The 15,506-nt window shown below is 37.9% G+C and overlaps 4 protein-coding genes across 4 annotated transcripts; 1 reads left to right on the plus strand and 3 right to left on the minus strand.

Annotated features, from left to right (window-relative positions):
- Nucleotides 1-1,194: 1,194 nt before the first annotated feature.
- Nucleotides 1,195-2,711, minus strand: BDF20DRAFT_816495 (uncharacterized protein; the record flags this gene model as incomplete). The annotated part of the gene is made up of 2 exons (XM_053077155.1): nt 1,195-1,558; nt 1,636-2,711. 2 exons carry the CDS (start codon nt 2,709-2,711, stop codon nt 1,195-1,197), a joined length of 1,440 nt encoding a protein of 479 aa, XP_052937893.1.
- A 341-nt stretch (nt 2,712-3,052) lies between these two features.
- BDF20DRAFT_857859 (tetrapyrrole biosynthesis, uroporphyrinogen III synthase) lies at nt 3,053-4,597 on the minus strand. The gene has a single exon (XM_053080383.1). It carries the CDS (start codon nt 4,547-4,549, stop codon nt 3,434-3,436), a length of 1,116 nt encoding a protein of 371 aa, XP_052937894.1. The 5' UTR covers nt 4,550-4,597; the 3' UTR covers nt 3,053-3,433.
- Nucleotides 4,598-8,422: 3,825 nt separating this feature from the next.
- BDF20DRAFT_857870 (uncharacterized protein) lies at nt 8,423-11,049 on the plus strand. Its single transcript, XM_053080384.1, has 4 exons — nt 8,423-8,794; nt 8,867-9,960; nt 10,042-10,109; nt 10,187-11,049. Exons 1-4 carry the CDS (start codon nt 8,668-8,670, stop codon nt 10,581-10,583), a joined length of 1,686 nt encoding a protein of 561 aa, XP_052937895.1. The 5' UTR covers nt 8,423-8,667; the 3' UTR covers nt 10,584-11,049.
- On the minus strand, nt 10,679-15,051 carry BDF20DRAFT_365079 (uncharacterized protein). Its single transcript, XM_053075285.1, has 5 exons — nt 14,888-15,051; nt 13,150-14,687; nt 12,602-13,056; nt 11,270-12,511; nt 10,679-11,190 (listed from the first exon to the last, which is right to left on the minus strand). The coding sequence occupies exons 2-5, from the start codon at nt 14,669-14,671 to the stop codon at nt 10,774-10,776; spliced, it is 3,636 nt and encodes a 1,211-aa protein (XP_052937896.1). The 5' UTR covers nt 14,672-14,687; nt 14,888-15,051; the 3' UTR covers nt 10,679-10,773.
- Between the last annotated feature and the right edge of the window lie 455 nt (nt 15,052-15,506).

The following is a 15,506-nucleotide window of genomic DNA, read 5'->3' on the forward strand; positions in this document are numbered from 1 at the left end:
TATAAGCCACCATTAGATACAGCCAAATTATCATTGTTCGACTCCGCAATAAGTGATAATGTTACGCTTTTCTTCTTGACCTGCTTGGTGAGATAACAATTACAACACTCATATTCGTACAACCATTAGAGAGTATATTCTACTACAGCCAGTTTGATATGCATATGATATAGGTATTCACAACATATATATCGAGATAAATGCACAAAGCAACTGAACATGAAATCAGTGACCAATATCGATTTATCTCGAAAAGTCATATGTTAATGGACAGCAGCCTACAAAAAATTCAGTCAAGAGTATTTTCTGATCGACTAAGTATTCCATCAGCGGGACAACAGCAACGTCATCGAAGAAGAGGACTTTTGGAATATTTACTTCGACTAGATCAACCACAATATGGGATCCGCGTGATATGAGAATCCACTTGAGTGTCCCTACTAGGAGTTAAAATATACTTTAGATTAACTTTATTTGCGTCACATTTTTGTTAGAATGAACAAAAGTAATTGCTAAATACTCATAGAAAAGCCATACTCCTTTTCTTTAATATCTGCAATTTATCGTTTTCTCCTCATCATTTTTTGATTCAGATTTAAAAAATGAGACATTTTCTAAAAGCTATTGCTGTATTGCGGACTTGATTACATCTCACTCTCTATATGGTTTTTTACGTTCAACTAAATACCTGCTTTGAAATGGATGGCTTGAAGAATATTTATCATTAGTATTCTTTTGATTAGAATTGCAAGAGAGGAAAAAAGAATGTATTTGAGAACTGTACAAGTTAGGTTTATAAAAAGCTAGCCAAGATGGAGAGTTAGAACAGCTTTGTTATAAAGGCACACATAGGTAGAATGGTAACAAATTCAATGGTTCTCTGGTTAGCTTGCAATCAATTTTCTTTCTCAAATTCCTTTAAAGGTGAAATCACAACTGAATTCTGGGGGTATCCTATCGTTCTCATTCTCGCGTTATCCAGTTTATATTAGGTTTCTTCCATCCTAAACCTATTTTGCTGACATTGATTTTTTTATGGTCTTCTGTGGGGGCAAATAGAGTCAAAATCAAGCTTTAATTTAAATAAGAGTATTAATAATATAGTACAATAGGAAGAAATACAGATCTATGCACAGATACAGATTATAGATAGAAATTAAATGAAGGAGGAAGAGAGGATTGTGAATCTTAAAGCTAATTGTTGGAAGCTGTGATATCAAGCGTAATATCGGCGGTCTTGTTTAAACCATTGTCATCATCAGAAGCATCAATATCAGCAATTTCACCATTATCATCGTCGTTTCTTACAGTATCATCTTTGGTAGGAGCAGGAGAAGAATTGTCTTGTTGCTCAGAGTCTGTATCATTATTATCTTCGTTATTTTCGTTATCATCATCATTATCTTTGTCGTCATCATTATAATCATCATCACCATTAGCAGCAGCAGCATCGTCAGAGGTACAGTCGTTACTTTCAATATCGGTTGTGTTGACAGGAACTTTGGACAAAGGATAAACAAAACTTTCTTCCCAATAAGGTTGAGAGACATTAACACAACTATTTCAAGAGGAAAAAAAAATTGATCATTAGATCAATGGATAAATCAATGGATAATTGAAATTACCGAAACTTACGCTAAAGCAGGAAGAACGTTGAAATACTTTTGAATAGTGGGTAGCCATTTTTCCGTCATATTTACCGTAGCATGATTCAATTCATGTTCCAATACGATATGACCTGTTGTTTGATTGTGCGCTTTTTGATCAGCAATCCATTGTTCGAAATACCCATCGACCGTTTCTGGTGACAAATCACCACCGCCAGGAGCAGGCATATCCCAATCATTCGTATCTTCATCCCAGAGGACGGTCCTCATACCCATCTGCCAAGCAATAGAACGAATACGATCATCCACATCCCCTTGAGGAGGTCTCCAACACTTGGTGGTGACACCTGTGGCTTCTTTGATTGCCTTCAACGTCCAGTACAATTCAGACACCACTTCTTCATTTGTCAACGTCGTCATGGGAGGATGAGACCAAGTATGGACGCAAAGATAATGACCGTTCTCAAGAGCACGCTTTGCAGCAGCAGGGTAGTTAACGACATTGGACCCAATGTAGAACAAGCTAGCCTTTTGATTGTTGTGCTTAGCAAGCCAATTGTACAACTGAGGTTCAGCCCATCGGTTTTCAGTTTTAGCGTTCTCGTCCGTGTATCTATTGAATGGACCGTCATCGTACGAGAGACCCCAGTCGCCTGGTCGTCCACATCGATAGTAGTCAGAAGGAATATCGATTTTGGGTGTGACGCAGTTAGTATCACTCCACCAGCAGTAAGGATCGTGAGGGCCATCGGTATCAGGTTCAAAATCACCGGTCTTTTTGTTAGTTTTGCGAACGGGAGCATTGGGAACTTTGGACCAGTCAATACGACTAATGGCATCTTTTACTTCCGGAGAATCAGTGGGAGGCGTCTTCCATGTTTCAGGGTAGCCAGAAAGAGTAGTGGTAGGTAAAGAGGTGGCGGTCTCGTAAGGACCGTAGTTGTATTCGGTAACGACATCGGTAGGCGTAGCTAATGAACTAGGAAATACAGGTGAATGCGAAGGGATGTATGACTTTATTGTGCTAGTAGATGCTTTGTTGGTAGTCTTAGTAGGATGGGCAAATACAGATAATGGACCTGCGCTACCAGTGGCAACTACCATTGCAAAACTGAGAATGGTGAATTTCATTTTCTTTCAATTAGATAGTTAAGGAAGAAAATATTAGGTAAAGTATAGGCAATTATTGTCTTTATAAATTGGAAATACTTCGATAGGGTTTTAAAAAAAAAAAATTATAAAAAAATGCCGTTTCCTTTATATAAGCAGAATATTAGGAGGAGTTGGAGTTTCAGTATGTTTGGTTCCTTTAAGTGATCTGTATTTGAACAAGATTATGGTTTCTGGTTTTTTTTTTTGCAATGTTCCTAAAAATAAAGACCTCTTTTAGCTTCCGCCCGCTCAAAATCCTGATCCTTGGCGACCTAGATTATTTTTAACATTGAGTTCGGCTTAATTTTCAAATTCTACGTCGAAAACGAGTCTATTTTATATAAGTAATATGTATAAATGTTCGTATTTCTCTATTACAGGGATATAACTATCCTCAAACAACAACAGAATAAAACGGAGAAAATATATTCCTTATAATATAGTGTGAAAGGATCATTCGGCTATACATTCAGCAAGGTACACAAATTTTAATGATACGCTATTAATGCAGGTTCTTTGTTATTGTTAGAAAACGATGTTTGAATGAATAAAAACAAAGTAATGACCGTTTTTGGTATAATTATCCAGAATTGGACATATTTTTACTGGCTGCTATATGTGGTACAAAGAAAAGGGCAGAAAGTAGAATCCATCTTCAACGTGCGCACGTAAAATCATTGGTTATGTGCATCGAAGTTTAATATAGATTGAACTAAATGGACGGCATCAGGTTTGTCAGCAATTACGTCGGGTCTGATATTCAAACTTGTAGATAAATAGTCAGCAGTAGTAGGACCGATGGCTGCGATTCTCGGTCTACGGCGGTGGTGTCTTTCTTCTTTTGTCATTTCTTTCTTATTATCTTGACCCGAAGTGGCTGCCAAGAGAATTTCTCTTGTGTTAGGGTCGTCCACATTGGACAATATGAATTTTATCCCTGAAGGACTAAAATAGACTGTCCACCATTCTGTCGTCATCATTGAAGTTGTTGTTACTGCGTCTGATCCAGCTTTTATTGTTGGGTCGTTTTCTAATAAGCAGTATTTGGCAAGATATGTTGTGAGATTTTGTTTCAAATGAGGATGAGCACAAGTAGCATAGACTTGTAGTTCTTTGTATGGTACATGAGCCTCCTTTAGTGCTTCAGGAATAACATCTCTTCTTTTATCGCCTGCTAAAAATAACAAAGTTACAGGGACGGACATGTTAGTCTTGGCTGTTGTGGTACCATTGGGTGACGACGGCAATATCGGCTGTTGTGCTTGTTGTTTTCGATAGTTTGCATAATGATCCAACAGTGATGGAATTAGTTCTGTTGCACGAGGCGCTATAATCCAGTTATTCTTAGTAGCAGCCTTATTATCACCAACGCTGGCATCGTAAGTATCAAGTTGGTTATCGTCGTCGTTGTTGTTCTCATGAAAGAGTGGAAGTTTTGCCAATGCTTCTGCTGTTTGTGGGCCTACAATATATGCAGGTACACTTTTCCATTTCCCGCATAACGAGAGCGAATCATGCTTCTTTTCCACTTCTGACAGAGCTAACTGGCACGCTTGGTTTAAAGCCTCTACTGCTCTTTGAGAGGTGACAATGAGTCCTTCCACACAGTTTTCATCGAAACAGTTGGTAATGATGATGTCTTTCAGCATCTCAATGTTTGTTAATTGATGATCAAGTACTGGTATAAACTCTGGGACATAGCCACGCTCTTTTAACAAAGCATCATATTTATCATCGACGTCTTTTTTTTTAAATATAAGAACGTGTTTGGATTGTGTTGCCTGTGGCATATTACTTTTATCGTGTCGCTTAAAATGATACAATGCAAGGAGCTGGGGGAAAAAAAGGTACAACGCTACTTTTTTCTGTTTGGTAAAAACTACAGGACTAGTTTGAGACACAGCAATTTAAAATTATCATTATGTTAGTACTTGAACAAACAAGATTAGAAGATAAGGAGAGTGTAAGAGAGGGGATAAATGAGGTAAGTGGGAGAAAGTCAGGATAGCCATGATTCGAACCAATAAATGTATATGATGGATAAACTACAAAAATCGCTTGTTTGAGACTTGCCGATGAAGCTCATTGAGTGTGTTATTGGAAAAGGGTAACGAGTTAGAAGATGTTTAGAAACCAATGGCTTTGTCTTTGATATTTTTGTCAAGTTAATACGGCTTGATCTCACATTTTGTAACACTTCGGGAGTGGCAAAGGTATTTTTTATAAAAGTATCAAACCCGTGGTACGATAAATGGGATATATCAAAGAATAAGCTTAGTAGCAACGCGTGAATAATATAGAGTACGCGGTAGTTACTTAACTAAATGACGAACGGACGAAAGGTTACCTTTTCTATTATTACGGCACGAGGATTAAACTCTGATAAGCATGCGTTTAGATAGAAAGTATTTTAAAAGCCTATCCAATGTTCGTATTGTAGTGACAGCCTTGTAAATCAAGAAGAAGAAGGATAAAGCGATCTTTTTGTGGAGGAAAAAGAATACGCGGCGGAAAAGCACACAAGATTGATGAATTGCATAAATATTCTTTGATTTTTACTAACGGAATCTATTAATCTACCTTACTTCTGCCGAACTGGAAAATAGACCATTACTTATTGCTGAAAGGGATAGAAAATGTTTATTGGAGTCTTGCATATGGAACGATAGAAGGTAAAAAAAGTGACAAGCTATGATCATACTGTCATGTTAGGTAGCAGTAATAAGTCCCGTAAATAGAAACTGTCGTCCATCTTTCAAGGAGTATAGAACATGCTTATAGGATCAGTAGTTTAGTTTTGATCGTTGTAGTTTTCCAGTCATTCTCTTTTTTCATTTCAACAGCCTTTTTTTACTACTTTTTCCGGTGTCTTTCAGTTCTCAAGTAGTCTTTCCATTAACAAAAGATGACTTTAAAATGGAGGTATATGCTGTCCTTATTAGAGTACAGTTTAGTTTCATTACTGTATAAGGAAAGCATTCGACAAAATGCGTCCTTGACAATAATACTTAGTTCTCCCGTCATTAGAAGAGAACGGATAAATGAACGAGTAGTAGGATCCGAAGGATATAGAGAAAATTCAAGTATGCTGAAAGCAATCATATGGAGATGGTTTTTATTTATTGTAAAACAGTAAGAAACTGAATTAACGAATCGGCTCACAACTTACGTTGATACAGGTATGAAGTTACAATTCAAAGAACAACCTGAAACGGCATGCGATCCTTGCAGTTGTTTGATCTGTGCAACAGTATTAATCAATCCGACTGTGTGCCTTTGTGAGTCTTTTTTTGCTGGTTCTTTCTTTTTCAAGCCTGCAGAAGAGCAAACTAATAGCATGTGCTACTAGAAGTGGCGCCTTGATAGAGCGCATGAAAATAGTAACCGTACCATTAGTATTCGCTTTAAATAGTTTCTTCTTCCAAGTAAACATAAACCGATACGAAGGAAGTTAAAAACAGTAGCTATACTGTAGGGTGCACCGGGAAGTAGAAAAGTTACGATCGTCGAATTGAGAAATAGAATACTTGCAGAAAAACTGGTATCATAACACATAGTGTCGATCAAGATTAAAGGACTCATATGACTCACTACGCGTTGTACACGGTTGCTGCTAGTACTTTACCCTACAAAAGTTTAACGTATTGCTATCAATGAACTAAAAGTCGTTATGGCTCTATTATCTGACAAGTTGCGCACAGGCAATTGATGTAAATATGAGGTTTTTTAACCGCATAAAAAATGCAAGGATACAGTTTATTGCATTGAACATTCGCCAAATTGACTATTCTGACCAACAACGCCCTTGATTGACGTTGCTAAAATCCTGCCAACTGTTTACATGAACTTGATCTATCTCAGGAATGAAAAATAAGACCTGAACACCGTCATGGTGTGATGGATACCGGAAATGATGAGTAAGTGTTGCAAGCCACCAGAGAATGCACCGTCAAGTTGAGGTTTTGGATGACAACGATTAACCTAAAAGGCGTTTTTGAAATCAGTTTTTATAAAAAGTCTAAGGCTCACTGTAAATACATACTCAACATATGCTAAGACGTTTTACTCGGTCTGTTGCTTTATTTTCAAGTTAATAAAAGAGCAATAGTGATACGCATGCAGTCGAAATAACAAGAAATCAATTGAATCAAGAACCTCGCGCCTGAGTTACTAAAAAGGGGCAAAATGACAGAGAAACTCAGCTTCCGCCCCACACAAAAAAATCTGCAGTTGCACACATGGAGTAATGGTGAAAAGAACGGTGTTCCTGTCCAAAAACTGCCTTCGTTTCTTTCTATTACAGCTCAATACTACCTCGATACTGTAGGACGGAGCAATGTTGATTTCTACTGTACCTGAGTTTACATTTTCTGTTAGCAAACAGACATTTGCTTTAAGGGAAAGGGAGTAAAAATACAAAGGGCTGTCGGAAGATGGTCCGAAAGAACAATAAAATTGTTTTATGTGGCACAAAGTATAATTTCATTGGTTTCTTTCATAGAAAACACTACAATGGTACATAAAAAATGGCTGATCTTTTTGGTATGTAATTTTTTATTGTAATGTCTGATCCAGCATAGAAAATTGAGGGAGGGCTATATTAGGCTTTGGTTCGATCCACCCTTATTCAAGGAGTGAAACCGAAAAAGAACTTAAAGGGTGTGCTGTAAAGCCCTTGACGCCTTTCATCCCATATAAAGTTCTTTTAGATCGCATTTACTAAGAAGAAGAAGGAAGAATAATGAAATTTGAACAGATTTCAAACACAATTGAACACATTCTTGACCATTGGAACTAATCTCACTAAACCAACAAAGGTAAGTTTCGCTTAATGAACTGTATCGATAAGAGCCCTTTTTGCACTTGCTGGCAATAAATTGTTCGAGGTATGAAGCTAATAGCTAATGTATAAATGAACTTTTATAGATTACTTCATAAATGTGACAGTGATAATGAACGCGATTAGTTGCACAGAAATAAAGCAATTGTTACATATCTTTGAAAACTGTATATACAGCGCGTGGCAGTTTAGAAAGGTGGGTTTTGTTTTATACTTAAAATAGTTTGGGCATTATCCGATTTGAATACGAGGAATTCCATGGATTCAGGAGGCATAAAAATAGGCACATCCTTTGAATGTTGTGGTTGTGCAAAAATTTTCTCTTTTTCGCTGCTGTAAACAATGAAATAAGCTTTTGCAAATCATTTAGAGCAAACATGGAGATACTGCTATTATGGTTACAATGCAGTTCTACACAAGTGTACGCACATACAATTGACTAGATCAACTCCCACTTTCTCTGCTTGCTTACAAAAGGCTTAAAATGTACCCTCATTCTTTCTATTCTTCGGATTTACCATAAGAATGTATGATGAGCTTATTTCCATCTCTTCGGACCCATGCAAGTCTTCAAGTTAAGCATGTGGTTAGTTTAACATCTCCACATAGCTTACTCTACAGACAACACCTCTTTCCTTGACAGCGTTTTTATTTTTAATTTCGTTTATTTTTCGTGACGCATATAATGAATTTGTTGGTGCAAAAGACCGTGCCTAGAAGAACCCAGACATTTTTAAATTGAGAATCTTTTGCTGCAAAAGGGTGTAAAAGTTGTATAGTGAAAACTTTAACCGCGCACAAGGAAAAGGCTAGAAATGAAAATGCTTGGTTTGATAGGTTTATTCTTTAAAAAAGTTTTTTTATACTTTTCCTTTTCTTCATTCCCTTTCTTTTCCTCTTTCTTCTATTGTCAAGTGGCCATTAGTTTGTTCACAGTTTGATCCTATTCACACATTCCTTCTGACTAATAGATAGAAACGTCAAGTATACCTTCCTGGATAAACCATCCTATATCCATCTCTAATCTATATCCCCCCACATTATATACCATTTTTGCTTTATTTATACATGCCTTATTATACCTCTTTGACTTCTATCCACGAAATGAACAGTGCTACGACAACAAGTATATTGAGTACGGATACCAAAGATCATCATTTACCACCAATCATGAGTGCCAGCTGGATGATCAAAGGTAAAAACGTCCCTTTCTATCCTTGTTCTCAAATGCAACCATTGTTTACTGATCATCAAAATCGATATTCAGACAATAGACTGCCCTCGCCAGAGTCACCGCATCTAATGCATTTCAATAAGAATAGTTATAATGCTCAACCTTCTGCTTCTTTAGCTGCCACATGTACACCACCACCTTTTCTGGAACCTGCACCCTTATCTGAAGAATCTGGGTCTCTTCAGATCAAAAAATTCTCTCTGGACCTACTAAAAACGCTATCACCACCAACCATATCAGCCGCTCATAGTGACATCTTTTCGCCCACAGATAAAGTGACATCTTCTTTAGCAATACCGACAAGAGTATCCGCATTATACACGACTACCATGTTTGCACATCAACGCCCGCAACCTGTTCAAAATATACAAAGTTCCCGTGTAAATAGATACCATCACCATCCACCGGCTGCTAGATATAAGCCATACTCTTCTCAAATGCACGCTCAAAGTGTAGCACGATCTCAGACTAATGACTCGCAAAACCATCCTTCATTTCCTGGGAATTATAATGATAGCACTTACCAGCAGCAACAGCAATTTAAACATGAAATGAGCAGCAGCAATAAAAAGACAAAGCCAGCATCTCGTGCAAATTTACGTAGCAGTTTTACCTTAACTGCTGATCCTGCTGCTGCTGTTACGGATACTGCTTCCTCGCATTTCTCACAAGCGAATAGTAGTTTTCGCAGGCATGAATTGCAGTTGTCACCTATCATGGCCGCTGCATGTGCCTCTGCCGCTGCTGCTGCTGCACAGCATCATCCAGATTCTGATCTTTATGCTCAGTTTCTTAATCCAGCTTCTCCATACTGTCAATCTAAACGCAATAAAAAAGTTTCTGTCATCTTTACAAATGAACATCATTATCATTATAATCATCAACAACAACATCAACAAATGCCAAGTATGAATAGCAGTAATAGTACTAGTATCCATACGGATGATGATGGTTTCGTCGATAATCGTACCACTACTGCTGCTGTTGACACTATCTCAAATAATGAAGTCAGCACTGAGAAAGCTCAGCAGCAACATAAGCAACAAACTTCTTCAATTAGTGTAGATCATACCATCTTTATTAGAAAGGACGCACACATTAAACGACCGCGTAATGCATGGATACACGTAAGTTTCCGTTTTCAAAACTGCTAAATGTTTGTTCATTGATTTAATTATAAAGGCATTCTTTTCTTCTGCTTGGTGCAGTTTCGCTGTCATTATGGACAAGCTTTGAAATGTCTAGATCCAACTCTCCGTGCAGAAGAAGTCTCAAAGTAAGTCTAACAGGCTTTTGCAATACTAATCGCAAAATGTCAACTCATTTCTCGGCAATTCTGTCAATTTGACATAGACGAGCTTCTTTAAGGTGGAGTCTTTTAAGCAAGGAAGAAAAGAAACCGTGGCATGGACTAGCGGAACAGGAGAAACAAGCGCATAGAGAAGCTTTTCCCGAATATCGTTATAGTCCCCGTCGATCCACTAACAACTTGAACACTACTACTTCAGCGCCATCTGCTAACTCAATGGCAACTTCTGCCTCTTCTCTTTCTCCGTCCCAACGCTCTCTCTCGAAAACTACGACGACGACAGCTACAAGTACTCAGACTCATTCAACAACCAACAGCCCTGAACAATCACGTTTAACACGTCGACAACAAAAAGCTTTTCTCGAATTTCCTACTATATCAACCACTTATCGGCAAACTAGTAATAGTCGTCTCCCTAAACAAATGCGTCGTCCTCGCTAAATGAAAACAATATTGCAATTGAGCAAAACAATGGCTATGGTTTATAAATGCTGGTTACTTTTATCAATAACAGCTACCTACCGTTTCAACTCCATTCTTTCTATTATATCAGGGCCCCAAAAAAAAAGAAAGTATTTTTGTTTAATTTTCATTCAAATCCGTCTTTTTTTATTGCAAAGTTGAGAAAATTTTATACTAGGTTTATAGAAAGCTCTTCGTTTATCTCTTTGAATAGATCTACAGAAGTTGTTTGAAAATTCAATGTATCTTTCGTTAATATGGTTGATGCATCAGTGGTAGAAGATAATAGGTTAGTGTCAGCTACGGCCTGAGGTTTGTTTTCATGGCCATTCTTGTGCTGATCAGTATGGCTGTTTACCGAGCACGCTATATCGCCTTCATCTTCGGATTCTGTGGTTGTTTCTGTTGTTAGTGTTGTTATTGTTGCTGTTGCTGCTGCTGCTGCTTGTTTTCCTTCTTTCAATTGTATACTCTTTTCCAATGCATCACAATAATTTTGATACTTGATAATTTCATGTAACAAATATTTTGATTTTGCTTCCCAATTACGCATCACCTTATTATAATTCTGGCATTTTGTAGGGAACTATTATTTCCTGCTTGTTTAGTATGTTTCACAGAACACACACCGAAGACCCTTAACAATATATATTCGTGTGCATTACCTTGATCAACATTTTAGGTTTAATGTCTCTATGTTCATTGATATCTCTATTCAACTCATCCAAGTACTCCTGCAAACTTGCAAGCTGACTCTTTTCATCCAGTTCACTAGGCAACTGGCTTAGCGAGGGTGGAGGATGCCAGTCGTTGATGGAAATTGTATCCGGATCCCTTTCTAAGAAACTAAAGTAATTATATTTCTGATCTCCCACGTTATCAAGATCCATAATGACATCATGTAAACAGTCGTTCCATCCATATTCCATATTACTACCTCCTCCCACAATACGTAGAGGAGTTTTGCTTTTGCGTGAAGCCCAATAGTTGCATGCAGACACCCAAGCGTGCGCATCTTGTTCAGTAGGTACTTGAAATAAATAAACGCCACCATCAGGTTGTTGAGTGGCGAAAACGTGAGGGCGATGACGGTTGTAACCGGGAGGGGGTAGAGGGTTTGAAAGAGTATGATTGAGAGATATTTTACAGATGAGCTGTTGTGGAATTGATTTTTGTTGTGGTGGTGAATTAGTACCAGTAGCCGCAGTAGTAGTAATACTGTTTTTATGATAATTTCCACTATGACTACTTTTGATGCTGCTATTAGTAGATGATCCAGAAGAAGCGAGCTTTTTTGCCGATGCATGACTGTTTGTATGGTTGCCATTACTATGACGCATTGGCACTTCGTGAGGAAATTGTTGATGTTGGTAATAATATTGAAACAACGAAGGAATAGTGACCGAAGAATGACGGAGTACACTTTTATCGCTTTGCTGCTGCAGTAGCTGATGCTGTTGTTGTTGCTGTTGTTGCTGATTGTTATTACGAAGTGCATACATGCGTAGTTCACCATCAGATACTTCTAAATAACACTCTTTCCATTCTCGATGTCGAGCCTTTTGTGTAGCATTTTCTAACAAATGCTTCCTAATGACAATACCTTGTTTACAAAACGGAGGCTCTGTATATGTTAATGATTTGGATGAGGTAGGTGAGGATAGGATGGAGTCATTCATACTGAGGTGAGGAGATGATGATGAAATATCTTTGAAACGCAGTTGGTTGAACTGTTGTTGAGGTACTGATCCATTGGTATCTGTGCCACCACAACGAGAACTGAACGAAGAAGTCGTGCCTGAATTAACGGATGAAAAAGAATCTTTTCGAGTAATGGATAAAGAAGAAGAAGGTGTGCTTATACTTGACCGTACAAGCTGAGGATTACTAATACTGCTTGGCATATACTTGAGCAAAAAAGAAAGTCAAAGTAGGATCAGTTCAATCTACAAAAAAGGAAGAAGGGAGAGTTTGCTCTGCGAGTAAAATTATTTTACCTGCTGCTGTTGCTCTAACTGCTCAAACATTAACATACTTTCTCTTGCAGATTTTCGTATCATTGAATTGACACTGCGCTTTAATCCCAGTACCTTACTTCGATTTCCATATAGAATGCTCGTTCGTTTGTTACTTGTAGTTCCACCACCGTTTCTGCTTCCATTCAGAGGCTGGAGAATTTGATGTTGCTTGACGGAAACGTACATTTCTTTCAGGGATGCCTCTAATTCTGCTTCCCATTGCCGGGTTTCCATCATAGTGTGTCGATTATTTCGTTCTGCTATGGTTCTGAACTCTTGATCCACCTCTTCTTGTTGCTGTTCACGTTGCTCGCGTACAGTAGACATTGTATTTTTTAAAAATTCAGATCGCGTCATTCGAACATGATTTCCTTGTGCCACATGTAAGTCAGTGTTTAAGAGTAACAAGGAATAAACAATGGCGTATACAACGTCTAATTTTGCATGAAAGCAGGATTTGAAGAAGAAGACGCAAGTTAGGTATGTTTTTCTTCGGCTGTCCCAGTTGCGTCAAATAATCTACTTACCAGCGCTTCTAAATACAGAAGCTTGCTGGGTTGAGCTATTACAATCCCAGTAACGTTGAGCAAAAGCTTCCAAAATACGATCTATCTGCTGGGCTTCTGCTTTAAAATAAAGCTTGCTGCAAAGCTTTCTAAATGCGCCATCTAAACGCATTGCTTTGAAATCAAAAAACTGCATATATTCATAAAGAACGGCTTGATGAAAAGGATCCTTTTGTCCTAACCATGAAGCCATCTTTTCTTTTGATACAACTATTTCAATAGTTGCCGTACTTTGGCGACTACTGCTGCTGCTTCGGCCTACGGTGCTATTACTGATATCTTCACGCATACTATCATAATCTTTAGTATAGGTATCGGTGTTGTTACTGGTATGCCATAAAGACATGGCGGTTTGTCTTACTCTTTCTTCTACTTCATTATCGCCATCGTTGACATTCACATCTTCTTTCTCCCAGTGTTCTTGACTCTCTGTCTCGTATTCTTCATCATTATGGACTTCAGTTTCTTTTAAAGTACTTTCAAATTGCTTTGTAAATGTGTGATCAAAATTTAACAAGTCATGATCTGAGGTTGCGTTCCATACTTCATCCAACGTTTTTGAAAATTCTGCTGATATATCTTTTACCACACTTTTATTATTCTCCTTTTGCTGTTCGTTCTGCTGCTGTTGCGGTGGTGATGATAATTTTGGTAATGAAGAAATAGTAGGGGTAGAGTTTTGAACTACGGGCTTTCTAGCGATCAATAATTGTTCCGTCTCCTCACGTAATGCTTTAATTTCTTTTTGTTGCTGCAGTTGCGATACGGTTGATATGGATGAATGAGAATTTGAGCGCACTGATAGACTTGCTTCGGATTTTTTACGCGTAATGTATCGCTGTGGCTGTTGTGGCGGGAGTGGTAGTGGCGTCGCAGGCATAGTTGACAAGTCAATGGCTGTAATAATACTGCTTTTAGATGAAAAACGTTTTTCCATTAGAGATGAGTACCGTTTGTTATTCAAACTACTCGAAGACGATACACGCTTGCTGCTATTACTATGACTGCTACCATGACTGTGGTTGCTTCCTAGACTGCTATTACTTGTAGACATTCGTTTGTTGATTAGCAAACGTTTTTTATTGCTACTACTGTCACTATGTCGTTTCCAATTCAACATAGATTCAGTTAATCCATCATCGTTATCTTCTCTTTCTTCATTTTCCATTGTTTCACCCGTTGTTATAATGGTAGGCCTTTGTTGTCGTTGTTGTTGTTGGATACTGGCAAGTAAACTTCCAACACTGCCTGAAAAATGTTCACCGCTCAATCTGTTGGATAATTTTCTTAAAATCTTCCTCGTGGCTTCTTCATGCTTTTCCCTCTCGATGTCTTCTTGAGATACACCTGTTGCATCAACGAACTCTTCGCTACAGTCAGTATCATCCTCGTCGTCATCTCTATCTGTTATAGTATTATTGTTGTTAACATTTTGTGGTGTCACCATCGCCTTCTGCTCTTGTTCTTCCTCTTCTTCCTCCATTGAATTTTGTGATTCACTACTACCGCCAAATGTGGAATAAACAGAGTATGAACCTGTTGATTTCCGCAAAGAAGTCTGTATCTTCGATGAGGAAGGCGGTGGCGTTGCCTCCTTATATGACGATGCGGATTGCCGTGCAGTCAATGATGGTAGCGGAGTTAAATAAGTATAATAAGAAGGTGACATGTTTTTTGGAGCAGTAGTAGTGGTAGTCACTGTTGCTGTTGTAGGAGTTGAACTCATTAGGTAAGGATTTTGTACTGGTATCGTTGTAGGTGTCAGCTGTGGCTGTATTTGTGGTATGGGAGCTAAAGGTATGTTGGCGTGTCGATCAACTTGATTTGGCTTTACTGGTCTTATTTGTGGTTGATTATCAAATAAGTCATGCTCTGATATCAGAGTTGGAATGTTTTTATTACTGATTGTTGTTGATGTCTTGCAAGGCAGATCAAATAAATACAAGTAACGTTAATTGACTAAAGAAAAAACGAAGAAATAACAAAAAAAAAGAAAACGAAAGAATATAGACTATTTTACCTTACTCCCTTTTTTTTTGAAAAGTTTACTGAAGCTATTAGCAGTACTATGATTTGTTGTGGTATTGGTTGTTGTAGCGGTAGTAGTTTTGGTAGTATTAGTAATATTTGTTATATTAGTATCGATTATAGATGCCTATAGTCAATACAATTGAAAATTCAGGAGTGGAGTGATTTCAGTTCGAAAATTTCCTATGCAGAAGGCGCATATCTTCGTACTTGACATTTTTACCTTGTGTGAAGTGGTTGTGATGCCCAAAACGGATTCATACTTAAGAGACTTCTGTGAGTAATTTAAA

Source organism: Mycotypha africana (genome assembly GCF_025528875.1).
Source record: "Mycotypha africana strain NRRL 2978 chromosome Unknown BDF20scaffold_3, whole genome shotgun sequence".
Classification (NCBI taxonomy): domain Eukaryota; kingdom Fungi; phylum Mucoromycota; class Mucoromycetes; order Mucorales; family Mycotyphaceae; genus Mycotypha; species Mycotypha africana.

Excerpts from the sequence above, each read along its gene's own strand:
- BDF20DRAFT_857859 (XM_053080383.1), bottom strand. The coding sequence starts at position 4,549 with ATGCCACAGGCAACACAATCCAAACACGTTCTTATATTTAAAAAAAAA.
- BDF20DRAFT_857870 (XM_053080384.1), top strand. The coding sequence starts at position 8,668 with ATGCCTTATTATACCTCTTTGACTTCTATCCACGAAATGAACAGTGCT. Across the intron at positions 8,795-8,866 it reads TGCCAGCTGGATGATCAAAG|ACAATAGACTGCCCTCGCCA; the intron begins GTAAAAACGTCC and ends ATCGATATTCAG. Across the intron at positions 10,110-10,186 it reads CGTGCAGAAGAAGTCTCAAA|ACGAGCTTCTTTAAGGTGGA; the intron begins GTAAGTCTAACA and ends AATTTGACATAG.
- BDF20DRAFT_365079 (XM_053075285.1), bottom strand. The coding sequence starts at position 14,671 with ATGGAGGAAGAAGAGGAAGAACAAGAGCAGAAGGCGATGGTGACACCA. Across the intron at positions 13,057-13,149 it reads TTCTGTATTTAGAAGCGCTG|ACGTTGTATACGCCATTGTT; the intron begins GTAAGTAGATTA and ends ATGCAAAATTAG. Across the intron at positions 12,512-12,601 it reads AGTTAGAGCAACAGCAGCAG|TATATGCCAAGCAGTATTAG; the intron begins GTAAAATAATTT and ends TTTTTGCTCAAG.